Source organism: Rhinoraja longicauda, chromosome 34, assembly GCF_053455715.1.
Source record: "Rhinoraja longicauda isolate Sanriku21f chromosome 34, sRhiLon1.1, whole genome shotgun sequence".
Lineage (NCBI taxonomy): Eukaryota > Metazoa > Chordata > Chondrichthyes > Rajiformes > Arhynchobatidae > Rhinoraja > Rhinoraja longicauda.
This window is the reverse complement of record NC_135986.1, coordinates 17,121,070-17,133,544: the sequence shown is the minus strand read 5'-3', so window position 1 is coordinate 17,133,544 and position 12,475 is coordinate 17,121,070. Positions and strand designations below refer to the sequence as shown.

Genomic DNA, 12,475 nt, shown 5'->3' with positions numbered 1-12,475 from the left:
CTCGTGGCGATACAATCGCCTCATTAACTCCGTCGAAAACGATCGCCCGCTTCCCCCCCCCCCCCCTCCCCCGCCCTCCCCCATCGTCGCCGTTTATTAACGACGCCCCACTTACTCCGTGATTTCTTCGGTCACGGTGTGCTCCACCTGAAGCCGGGAGTTGACCTCGATGAAGAAGTGCTTGCCCTGCTTGTCGATGAGGAACTCCACCGTGCCCGCGTTCTCGTAGCCCACCTGAGCGGGGGGCAAACAGAACAAATGACAATGCATTTTGCGGCCGCAGTCTGTTCCGGGGACACTGGCCCCCTTTGCCCACCGGGTCCGCGCCAACCAGCGATCCCCCCCGCACAGTAACGCACCAGGGGCACTTAACATTTACTGCTGAGCCAGTTAGCCTAGAAACCCACACGTCTTTGCAGTGTGGAGGAAACCGAAGATCTCGGAGAAAACCCACGCAGGTCACGGAGAGAACGTGCAAACTCCGCACAGGCAGCGCCCGCGGTCGGGATGGAACCCGGGTCTCCGGCGCTGCGAGGCAAGATCGTGAGAGGAATAGATCGGGTAGACGCACAGAGTCTCTTGCCCAGAGTCGGGGAATCGAGGACCAGTGGACATAGGTTTAAGGTGAAAAGATTTAATAGAAATCTGAGGGGTAACATTTTCCACACAAAGGGTGGTGGGTGAATGGAACGAGCTGCCAGAGGAGGTATAAGAAAATAACTGCAGATGCTGGTACAAATCGAAGGTATTTATTCACAAAATGCCGGAGTAACTCAGCAGGTCAGGCAGCATCTCAGGAGAGAAGGAATGGGTGACGTTTCGGGTCGAGACCCTTCTTCAGACTGATTAGAGGTACTGACTGCCAGAGGAGGTAGTCGTCTGTCTATTTCCACCACAGATGCTGCCTGGCCCGCTGAGTTTCTCCAGCACTTTGTATTTTGCTGTAGGATCTAACATCTGCGGTCTCTTGTGTCTCCACTCTTACAGCCGAACAAGATTTATTCCCCCAACATTACAATCATCTTCCCACAGATTCATAAGGTCATAAGTGAAAGGAACAGAATGAGGCCATTCAGCCCATCAAGTCTACCCAGCCATTTAATCGTGGTTGACATCTCTTTTCCTCCTGACCCCTTCGCCTGCCTTCTCCCCATAACCCCTGACACCCGCACTAATCAAGAATCTATCTGTCTCTGCCTGAAAAATATCCTCTGACTTGGCCTCCACAGCCGTCTGTGGCAAAGCATTGCACAGATTCACCGCCCTCTGACTAAAGAAATTCCTCCTCATCTCCTTCTGAAAGGAACGTCCTTTAATTCTGAAGCTGTGACCTCTGGTCCTAGACTCTCCCACTAGTGGAAACATCCTCTCCACATCCACTCATTCTACCCCTCACTTACACACTGGTGGCTATTCACAACAACATGGAGGGCAGCAAAATGCCAGAGACCAGCGTTCCATCTTCTGATTCATATTGCCAGAGGCTCGGGTTCAATCCTGACCTCGGGTACTCTGTGTGTCTGTGTGTGTGTGTGTGTGTGTGTGTGTGTGTGTGTGTGTGTGTGTGTGTGTGTGTGTGTGTGTGTGTGTGTGTGTGTGTGTGTGTGTGTGTGTGTGTGTGTGTGTGTGTGTGTGTGTGTGTGTGTGTGTGTCTGTGTGTGTGTGTGTGTGTGTGTGTGTGTGTGTGTGTGTGCTTGCGTGCGTGTCTGTGCGTGTGTGTGTGTGTGTGTGCGTGTGTGCTTGCGTGCGTGTGTCTGTGCGTGTGTGTGTGTGAGTGTGCGCGTGTGTGTGCGCATGTGTGCGTGCGTGCGTGTGTGCGTGCGTGTGTCTGTGCGTGTGTGTGTATGTGTGTGTGTGTGTGTGTGTGTGTGCGTGCGTGCATGTGTGTGTGTGCGTGCGTGCATGTGTGTGTGTGCGTGCGTGCGTCTGTGCGTGCGTGTGTCTGTGCGTGTGTGTATGTGTGTGTGCGTGCGTGTGTCTGTGCGTGTGTGTATGTGTGTGTGCGTGCGTGCGTGTGTCTGTGTGTGTGCGTGTGTGAGTGTGCGCGTGTGTGCGTGCGTGCGTGCGTGTGTGTGTGTGTGGAGTTTGCACGTTCTCCCCGTGATCGCGTGGGTTTTCTCCGGGTGCTCCGGTTTCCTCCCGCGTCCCCAAAGACGTGCAGGTTTGCAGGTCAATTGCCCCCCCCCCCTGTACAATCGCCCCCCCCCCCCCGTACAATTCCCCCCCCCCCCGTACAATTGCCCCCCCCCTGTACAATTGCCCCCCCCCTGTACAATTGCCCCCCCCTGTACAATTCCCCCCCTGTACAATTGCCCCCCCTGTACAATTGCCCCCCCCTGTACAATTCCCCCCCCCTGTACAATTGCCCCCCCCTGTACAATTGCCCCCCCCCTGTACAATTGCCCCCCCCCCCCTGTACAATTCCCCCCCCCCCCCACTGTACAATTGTCCCTCGTGTGCAGGGAATGGATGAGAAAATGGGAGAACATAGACCTGGTGTGAACGGGTGATCGATGGTTGACGTGGACTCGGTGGGCCGAAGGACCTGTTTCCACGCCATATCGTTCAATCAACCATTCAACGAAGACAAAATGGGCGCCGCGGTAGCGTTGCTGCCACACAGCACCAGAGAGCCAGGCTCCATCCTAACTAAAGTGAGTTCCAGCGAGGGTGGAACCGGCTGTCTTAGTTCAGTTTAGTTTAGAGATACAGCGCGGAAACAGACCTTTTTGGCCCACCGGGTCCACGCCAACCAGCGATCCCCGCACACTAACACTATCCCACACCCACCAGGGACAATTTCTACATTCACCAAGCCAATTAACCTACAAACCTGCACGTCTTTGGAGTGTGGGAGGAAAGTGAAGATCTCGGAGAAAACCCACACAGGTCACGGGGAGAACGTACAAACTCCGTACAGACGGCACCCGTAGTCGGGATGGAACCCGGGTCTCTGCCGCTGCATTTGCTGCAAGGCAGCGACTCTCCCGCTGCGCCACCGTGACTGCCCTATCGGGGGTGGCGGTGGAGGCTGGTGAAGGGACTAGTGCAGGTGGATATGCAGGGAGTGGAGGGGTATGGGTCGTGAACGGGCAGGCAAGAGTTGATCTTGGCATCGTGTTCGGCACGGGCACTGTGGGCCGGAGGGTCTGATCCTGTGAGGCTCTGCTCTGTGAAGCTGGTGCTCCCCCCACCATCCCTCCCTGCGGATTCCCACTGTGCGCTGATACCCATTTCAGGTTCCGTTTTATTATTTCTTTGGTCCACACTCCCGCCTAGTGGCAGAGGAGCAGATTCTCGACGCAGTGGGACTGAACGCCAGGGACAATCAATCCTCTGCTCCACCCAGCGCGGCGAAAGGGAACTGCAGCTTTCTGACGTATTTATTCACAAAATGCTGGAGTAACTCAGCAGGTCAGGCAGCATCTCAGGAGAGAAGGAATGGGCGACGTTTCGGGTCGAGACCCTTCTTCAGACTGCGTCTCGACCCGAAACGTCACCCATTCCTTCTCTCCTGAGATGCTGCCTGACCTGCTGAGTTACTCCAGCATCTTGTGAATAAAAACCTTCGATTTGTACCAGCATCTGCAGTTATTTTCTTATGCAGCTTTCTGACAGTCAGTGGAGAGGCCAGTGGAGACGCACTTGGAGCATCGCCTTCAGGTTTGGCCACCCCGCTGTGGGGATGATGCTTGCAAAGCTGGAAAGGGCGCAGAGGAGATTCCCGGGGATGACGGCAGGACTCAATAGACAACAGACAATAGACAATAGGTGCAGGAGTAGGCCATTCGGCCCTTCGAGCCAGCACCGCCATTCAGTGTGATCATGGCTGATCGTCCACAATCAGTACCCCATTCCTGCCCTCTCCCCATACCCCCTGACTCCGCTATCCTTAAGAGCTCTATCTAGCTCTCCCTTGAATGCGTCCAGAGAATTGGCCTCCACTGCCTTCTGAGGCAGAGAATTCCACAGATTCACAACTCTCTGACTGAAAAAGTTTTTCCTCATCTCCGTTCTAAATGGCCTACCCCTTATTCTTAAACGGTGGCCCCTGGTTCTGGACTCCCCCGACATTGGGAACATGTTTCCTGCCTCTAACGTGTCCAACCCCTTAATAATCTTATACGTTTCGATAAGATCCCCTCTCATCCTTCTAAATTCCAGTGTATACAAGCCTAGTCGCTCCAGTCTTTCAACATATGATAGTCCCGCCATTCCGGGAATTAACCTGGTGAACCTACGCTTAACGCCCTCCATAGCAAGAATTCGAGGGGCCTGAGCTACAGGAAGAGGCTGGGGTAGAGTCCACTGCCTCACGGCGTCAGAGAGTCGGGTTCCATCCTGACCGCGGGTCCAGTCTGCCCAGAGTTTACACATTCTCTCTTTCACCGCCTCCGGGTGCTGCGGTTAAAAAAAAACCTGTCTCCAGTTTTCTCCCAAGTTCCAAAGTCGTACAGGTTTGTAGATTCATTGGCTTCAGTAACAACAAAAAAGCTCATTGTCTCAAGCGGGCAGCAACTTTTAAGAAACATTTAGACAATAGACAATAGACAATAGGTGCAGGAGGAGGCCATTCGGCCCCTCGAGCCAGCACCGCCATTCAATGTGATCATGGCTGATCATTCTCAATCAGTACCCCGTTCCTGCCTTCTCCCCATACCCCCTGACTCCGCTATCCTTAAGAACTCTATCCAGCTCTCTCTTGAATGCATTCAGAGAATTGGCCTCCACTGCCTTCTGAGGCAGAGAATTCCACAGATTCACAACTCTCTGACTGAAAAGGTTTTTCCTCACCTCAGTGCTAAATGGCCTACCCCTTAAACTGTGGCCCCTGGTTCAAGGACTCCCCCAACATTGGGAACATGTTTCCTGCCTCTAACGTGTCCAACCCCTTAATAATCTTATACGTTTCGATAAGATCTCCTCTCATCCTTCTAAATTTAGACAGGTACATGCAAAGATACTAGAGGAGCAAGATGAACCACTCCGTTGAAATCGCCTATACTGAAGTGTAGTACGCAAAGGAGCGTAATGTCTGCCATTTTAGTAGGCAAAACCTGCCTCTCGCAGTGTAATCAGTGTTGTGGGGGAACAGTATGTGTGATGATACCATTAAAATGCAGAATATATCTCGTCTATCAACTCACAGATTTTTGTTATTCTTCTTTTAAAATGTTTTTTGCAAGTTTCTGCCGACTAAAATGGCGCCCTCGGCGTACGGCGGAATTTGGGGTCGAGCGGTCGATCTTGCTCCTCTAGTTTCTTTGGGTACATAGATAGGACAGGTTTGGAAGGATTGTGGGCCAAACGCGGGCAGGTGGGACGAGTGTACATTGGCTGCTGTCAGCACATTGGGCCGAAGGGCCTGGTGTTTCCACCCTCTGACTCTTTGAGATGGATCTATGAAGGGGATGGATCATGTGCAGGCAGACAAGATGAGCCTAACTTGGCATCATGTTCAGCAGGGACATGGTGGGATCTGTTCTTGTGCTGCACTGTTCTAATTGTAAAGCTTCACCCATGACTTAGTTGGACTTGGAGTGACTGTATTTTGAATGAGCCAGAGAGGAGATGATTGGGGGCTTTTTGCTGTCGGAGGTGAGATTAATCTTGTACACCGTTTACACGGAACTATCCACCGCCCGCTGTGCATTTAGAGCTGTAGAGACATACAGCGTGGAAACAGGCCCTTCGGCCCAACTCGCCCACACTGACCAACATGTCCCAGCCTACACTAGTCCCACCTGCCTGCGTTTGGCCCGTATCCCTCTAAACCTGCCCTATCCATGTACCTGTCTAATTGCTTCTTAAACGTTGGGTTAGTCCCTGCCTCAACTACAATAGACAATAGGTGCAGGAGGAGGCCATTCGGCCCTTCGAGCCAGCACCGCCATTCAATGTGATCATGGCTGATCATTCTCAATCAGTACCCCGTTCCTGCCTTCTCCCCATACCCCCTGACTCCGCTATCCTTAAGAGCTCTATCTAGCTCTCTCTTAAATCTCTTAAACTACCTCCTCCGGCAGCTCGTTTCATACCCCCTCCACCCTCTGTGTGAAGACGTTACCCCTCAGATTCCTATAAAATCTTTCCCCCATCACCTTAAGCCTATGCCCCACTTGTTCTCGATTCCCCCACTCTGGGTGAGAGACTCTGTGAGTCCACCCAATCCTATTGACGTGATTTTGTGCACCTCTATAAGATCACCCCCTCATCCTCCTGCGCTCCAGGGAATAGAGACCCAGTCTGCTCGACCTCTTCCTGTAGCTCACACCCTCTAGTCCTGGCAACATCCTTATGAATGTTCCCTGCACCCTTTCCATCTTCATAACTTCTTTCCTATAACATGGTGCCCAAGTACAGCAGGGAAACAGGCCCTTCGGCCCACCTTGTCCACGCTGACCAATTTGGTATTCTAAGCTAGTCCGACTGGCCTGAGGCAGCTCTGTGGTGCAGCGGTAGAGTTGCTGCCTTACAGTGGCAGAGGCCCAGGCTCGATCTTGATTATGGGCAAGATCCAACACCTGTCCCTTTAACACCCCCCTCAACTCCATCCAAGGACCCAAACAGTCTTTCCAGGTGAGACAGAGGTTCACCTGCACCTCCTCCAACCTCATCTACTGTATCCGCTGTTCCAGATGTCAACTTATTTACATCGGCGAGACCAAACGCAGGCTCAGCGATTGCTTTGCTCAACACCTGCGCTTAGTCCGCGTTAGCCAATCTGATCTCCCAGTGGCTGAGCACTTCAACTCCCCCTCCCACTCCCATTCCCAGTCTGACCTTTCTGTCATGGGCCTCCTCCAGTGCCATAGTGAGGCCCACCGCAAATTGGAGGAACAGCACCTCATATTTCGCCTGGGCAGCTTGCAGCCCCTTGGTATGAACATTGACTTCTCCAACTTTAGATAGTTCCTCTGTCCCTCTCTTCCCCTCCCCTTTCCCAGATCTCCCTCTATCTTCCTGTCTCCACCTATATCCTTTCTTTGTCCCGCCCCCATGACATCAGTCTGAAGAAGGGTCTCGACCCGCAACGTTACCCATTCCTTCTCTCCTGAGATGCTGCCTGACCTGCTGAGTTACTCCAGCATTTTGTGAATGAATACCTTCGATTTGTACCAGCATCTGCAGTTATTTTCTTACACTACTTGATTATGGGCACTGTCTGTAAGGTGTTTGTACGTTCTCCCTGTGACAGCGTGGGTTTTCTCCGGGTGCTCCGGTTTCCCCCCACACTCCAAAGACATACAGGTTTGTAGGTTAATTGGCTTCAGTATAAATTGCAAATTGTCCCTCGTGAGTGGGATGGTGTTAGTGTACGGGGTCGGCTCGGAAAAGGGTCCATTTCCGAGCTGTATCTCTAAACTAAAACAAAAGAGACATTTTCCGGCGTTTGGCCCATATCCAGTACCAGGGGCCCCAGTCCAAGAATAAAGGGGAGGCCATTTAAAACTGAGTTTTTCACCCAGAGAGTTATGAATTTGTAGAATTCTCTGCCACAGAAGGCAGTGGAGGCCAATTCACTGGATAGATTTAAGAGAGAGTTAGATAGAGCTCTAGGGGCTAGTGGAATCAAGGGATATGGGGAGAAGGCAGGCACGGGTTACTGATTGTGGATGATCAGCCATGATCACAATGAATGGCGGTGCTGGCTCGAAGTGCCAAATGGCCTCCTCCTGCACCTACTGTCGATGTTTCTATGTTTCTATAACTCTCGAAAGCTTTCCTATCCATCCAAACAGCATGGAAGACAATAGACAATAGACAATAGACAATAGGTGCAGGAGGAGGCCATTCGGCCCTTCGAGCCTGTACGCACCGCCATTCAATGTGATCATGGCTGATCATTCTCAATCAGTACCCCGTTCCTGCCTTCTCCCCATACCCCCTATCCTTAAGAGCTCTATCTAGCTCTCTCTTGAAGCAGGCCATTCAGCCCATCGTGCTGACCATCAAACACCTGTTCACTCTGGTTCCATGTTATCCCACTTTCGCAAGCAGTCCCGATCCATCAAGGGGACAATTTCACAAAGGGCTGATTAACTTGCAAACCCGCACGTCTTTGGGATATGGGAGGAAAACCGGAGCACCCGGAAGAAACCCCACGTGGTCCCAAGGTTAAGGATCGAACCACGGCATTGGCACTGTGAGGCAGCAGCTCTACATGCTGTGCCAATGTGCCACCCGTCCAATCTGTTCCAATGTCTTTTGAAAGTCGTAGCTACATCCGCTGCTCGAGCTTCCTCTGGCAGCTTGTTCCAGATAATGGATTATACTCTTTTTCTGAGCAAATGACCTACTTACGACCCATTAATATCATGAATGCAGCACTGTGGCAATCCTGGCTGAGTGGCTGCCTCACAGTTTGAGTTCAATGGTTGTTTTCAATCTTCTCCTTGGTGGCTTTGCCACCGTTTACTTTAGTTCAGAGATACAGCGCAGGAAACGGGCCTATCGGCCCACCGAGTCCGCACCGACCAGCGATCCCCGCACACTAACACCATCCCACACACAATGGGGACAATTTACGATTTTTACTGAAGCCAATCAACCTACAAACCTGCGCGTCTTTTGGAGTGTGGGAGGAAACCTGCGCATCCGGAGAAAACCCACGCAGGTCACGGGGAGAACGTACAAACTCCGTACAGACGGCACCCGGGGTCAGGATTGAACCCGGATCTCTGGCGCTGTAAGGTAATTCATCTACACCGATCAGCCAAACCATTATGACCTGATGAGCCAAAACATTATGACCACCTGCCTACTATGCTGTTGGTCCTCCGTGTGCAGCCCCATACGCAGCAGGGTGCGATGCACTGTGTATTGTGACACATTCCTCCCGTGACCACCATTAACATTTCCCGTGACTTGTGCCACAGTCGACCTTCTGTCGGTTTGGACCAGACGGGATAGCCTTCGTTGCCCTCGCGCATCGATGAGCCTTGGGCGACCAACACCCTGCCTGTCGCCGGTTTGTTGTTTGTCCCTCCTCGGACCACTGTCGGTCGGTACTCACCACTGCTGACCGGGAGCACCCCACAAGCCTTGCCGTTTCAGAGATGCTCTGACCCAGTCGTCTGGCCAGAACAATTTGGCCCTTGTCAAAGTCGCTCAGGTCTTTACTCCTGCCCATTTCTCCTGCATCCAATACATCAACTTCAAGAACTGACTGTTCACTTGCTGCCTAATATATCCCACCCCTTGACAGGTGCCATTGTAACAAGATAATCAATGTTATTCACCGCCTGTCAGTGGTCATAATGTTTTGGCTGATCAGTGTACATCCGTGATAGATCGAAAGATGCAGGATGCAAACAGGTCTCATCGCAAACTAAGTCCACGCCAACCATTGATCGCCCGTTCACACGAGTTCTATGTTTTCCTACTTTCTTATCCACTCCCTACACACAGGGGCATTTCCACCACTCAGAAGTATATAAAAGTATGAGAGATATAGATTAGGTAGACAGTCAGAACCTTTTTCCCAGGATGGAGATAATCAAATGCAAAAGGGCACAGAGTTAAGGTCATGCAGGGAATAGATAGGGTGAACGCAAAGTCTTTTACCCAGAGTAGGGAAATCAAGAACTAGAGGGCACAGGATTAAGGTGAGAGAGGAAAGATTTAATAGGAGCTTGAGGGGCAACTTTTCCACACAGAGGGTGGTTTGTACATGGAACAAGCTGCCGGAGGAGGTAGTCGAGGCATGTACATTTGGAGCAGGAGAGACAAAATGCTGGAGTAAATCCACAGGTCAGGCAGCATCTCTGGGGAAAAGGAACAGGTGACGTTTTGGGCCGAAACCCAGACTGTAGAAGGGTCCCGACCCGAAAGGTCACCTATTCCTTATTCACTCTGTGCCACCCTTCTTCAGGTCGTTTGGACAACTACAATGGACAGGAACCTTTTAGAGATAATGGGGCCACACGCAGGCAAGCTTAGATCGGGCATCTTGGTCGAGATGGATGGGGCGCGCTGAAGCGCCTGTTTCCACACTGTATGATCTACAACTCATGCACAATATGTACAGTTGTACATATTGCAGTTGTACAGGGCCCTAGTGAGACCGCACCTGGAGTACTGTGTGCAGTATTGGTCTCCAAATTTGAGGAAGGACATTCTTGCTATTGAGGGGGTGCAGCGTAGGTTCACTAGGTTAATTCCCGGAATGGCGGGACTGTCCTACGTTGAAAGACTGGAGCGACTGGGCTTGTATACACTGGAATTTAGAAGGATGAGAGGGGATCTTATTGAAACATATAAGATTATTAAGGGATTAGACACGTTAGAGGCAGGAAACATGTTCCCGATGTTGGGGGAGTCCAGAACCAGGGGCCACAGTTTAAGAATAAGGGGTAGGCCATTTAGAATGGAGCTGAGGAAAAACTTTTTCAGTCAGAGAGTTGTAAATCTGTGGAATTCTCTGCCTCAGAAGGCAGTGGAGGCCAATTCTCTGGATGCTTTCAAGAGAGTTAGATAGGCTCTTAATGATAGCGGAGTCAGGGGGTATGGGGAGAGGGCAGGAACGGGGTACTGATTATGAATGTTCAGCCATGATCACATTGAATGCGGTGCTGGCTCGAAGGGCCGAATGGCCTCCTCCTGCACCTATTGTCTAATATGACTTGACATATTGAGGCGGCACGGTGGCGCATCAGCGGTAGAGTTGCTGCCTTGCAGCGCATACAGCGCCAGAGACCCGGGTTCCATCCCGACCGCGGGTGCTGTCTGTACGGATTTTGTACGTTCTCCCCATGACTTGCGTGGGCTTTCTGCGAGATCTTCGGTTTGCTCCCACACTCCACAGACGTGCAGGTTCACTCAGGTGCTCCCAGGCTTACCAGGTTTCGACTTTACGATGGTACAAACACTGGGCAAGAGGCAGCGAGCCGCAGCTCGCCTCCGGCCACGTGATCAGGTGCATTAAAAGCATTTCCACCGACGATATTTTCGGTTTGCCATGGGTTCCTCGGATCGTCACCCTCATAAGTTGAGGAGCACCTGTACGTTAATTGCCTTGGTAGGAATGTAACTTGTCCCCAGTGTGTCTGGGATAGTGTGAGTGTGCGAGGATCGCTGGTCGATCTCAGTGGGCCGGGGGGCCTGTTTCCAAGCAGTATCTCTGAACTAAACTAAACTAATGAGGCAGTAATGAAGCAGCTCTCTAGGACTGTTCCAACGCTGTATCTCCCAACTAAACTAAAGTGTAGGAAAACAACTGCAGATGCTGGTTCAAATCGAAGGTAGACACAAAATGCTGGAGTAACTCAGCGGGTCAGGCAGCATCTCGGGAGAGAAGGAATGGGTGACGTTTCGGGTCAAGACCCTTCTTCAGGCTCAAGAAGGGTCTCGACCGGAAATGTCACCCATTCCTTCTCTTCTGAGATGCTGCCTGACCCGCTGAGTTACTCCAGCATTTTGTGTCTACCTTAAACTAAACTAAGCAGACTAGCACGCAAACCAGATTGTTCACGGTTTTTCTGACGGACAACTTTTGCACGTGGGTACTATAACAAGAAATCTGGACAGGTACATGGATGTGAAAGAGTTATAGGGATATGGGTCCAATACAGGCAAATGGGATTAGATTTTACTTTAGAGATACAGCGCGGAAACAGGCCCTTCGGCCCACCGAGTCCGCGCCGCCCAGCGATCCCCGCACACTAACACTATCCTACACACACTAGGGACAATTTTTACATTTACCCAGTCAATTAACCTACAAACCTGCACGTCTTTGGAGTGTGGGAGGAAACCGAAGATCTCGGAGAAAACCCACGCAGGTCACGGGGAGAACGTACAAAATCCGTACAGACGGCGCCCGTAGTCAGGATCGAACCTGAGTCTCCGGCGCTGCATTCGCTGTAAGGCAGCAACTCTACCGCTGCGCCACCGGGCAACTTGCTCAGCATCTAAGCTAGTCCCGTTTGCCTGTAATTGACCAATACCCCTCTAAACCTTTCATATCCATGTCCCTTAGGGTTGCCAACTTCGTCACTCTCAAATAAGGGACAAGGTGACGTCAGCGCCCCGTGCTCCACGTGACCTCAACCAGCCAGCGGCCACGTGCTCCCGCTCCACTAATGGCGGCCACCCGGGCCAGGTGGCGGGTTGCTAGGCAACTTCCGTTAGACGGCGTCCGAGCCTACACTGTCCGGGACTACAGCGGCCCCTGGGCTGCAGTGTCCGGGCCTATAGTGTCAAAGCATACAGAGTCAGGGCCTACCGTGTCCGGGCCTACAGTGTCCTGGCCTACAGTGTCCGGGCCTACAGTGTCCGGGCCTACAGTGTCCAGGCCTACAGTGTCCGGGTCTATAGTGTCCGGGCCTACAGTGTCCGGGCTTACAGTGTCCGGGCCTACAGCGCCGTCTGGGCCTACAGTGTCCGGGCCTACAGTGTCCGGGCCTACAGTGTCCGCGCCTACTGTGTCCGGGCCTACAGTGTCCGGCACTACAGAGTCCGGGCCTACAGTGTC

General features: G+C 52.1%; 1 protein-coding gene across 1 annotated transcript in view; it reads right to left on the bottom strand.

Annotated features, from left to right (window-relative positions):
- Positions 1-12,475, bottom strand: part of LOC144609613 (pyruvate carboxylase, mitochondrial-like) — a 328,348-nt gene that overhangs the window by 184,332 nt on the left and 131,541 nt on the right. The window contains exon 8 of the mRNA XM_078428112.1: positions 116-234. Coding sequence (XP_078284238.1) covers positions 116-234 — 119 coding nt within the window. The remainder of the gene's footprint in view (positions 1-115; positions 235-12,475) is intronic.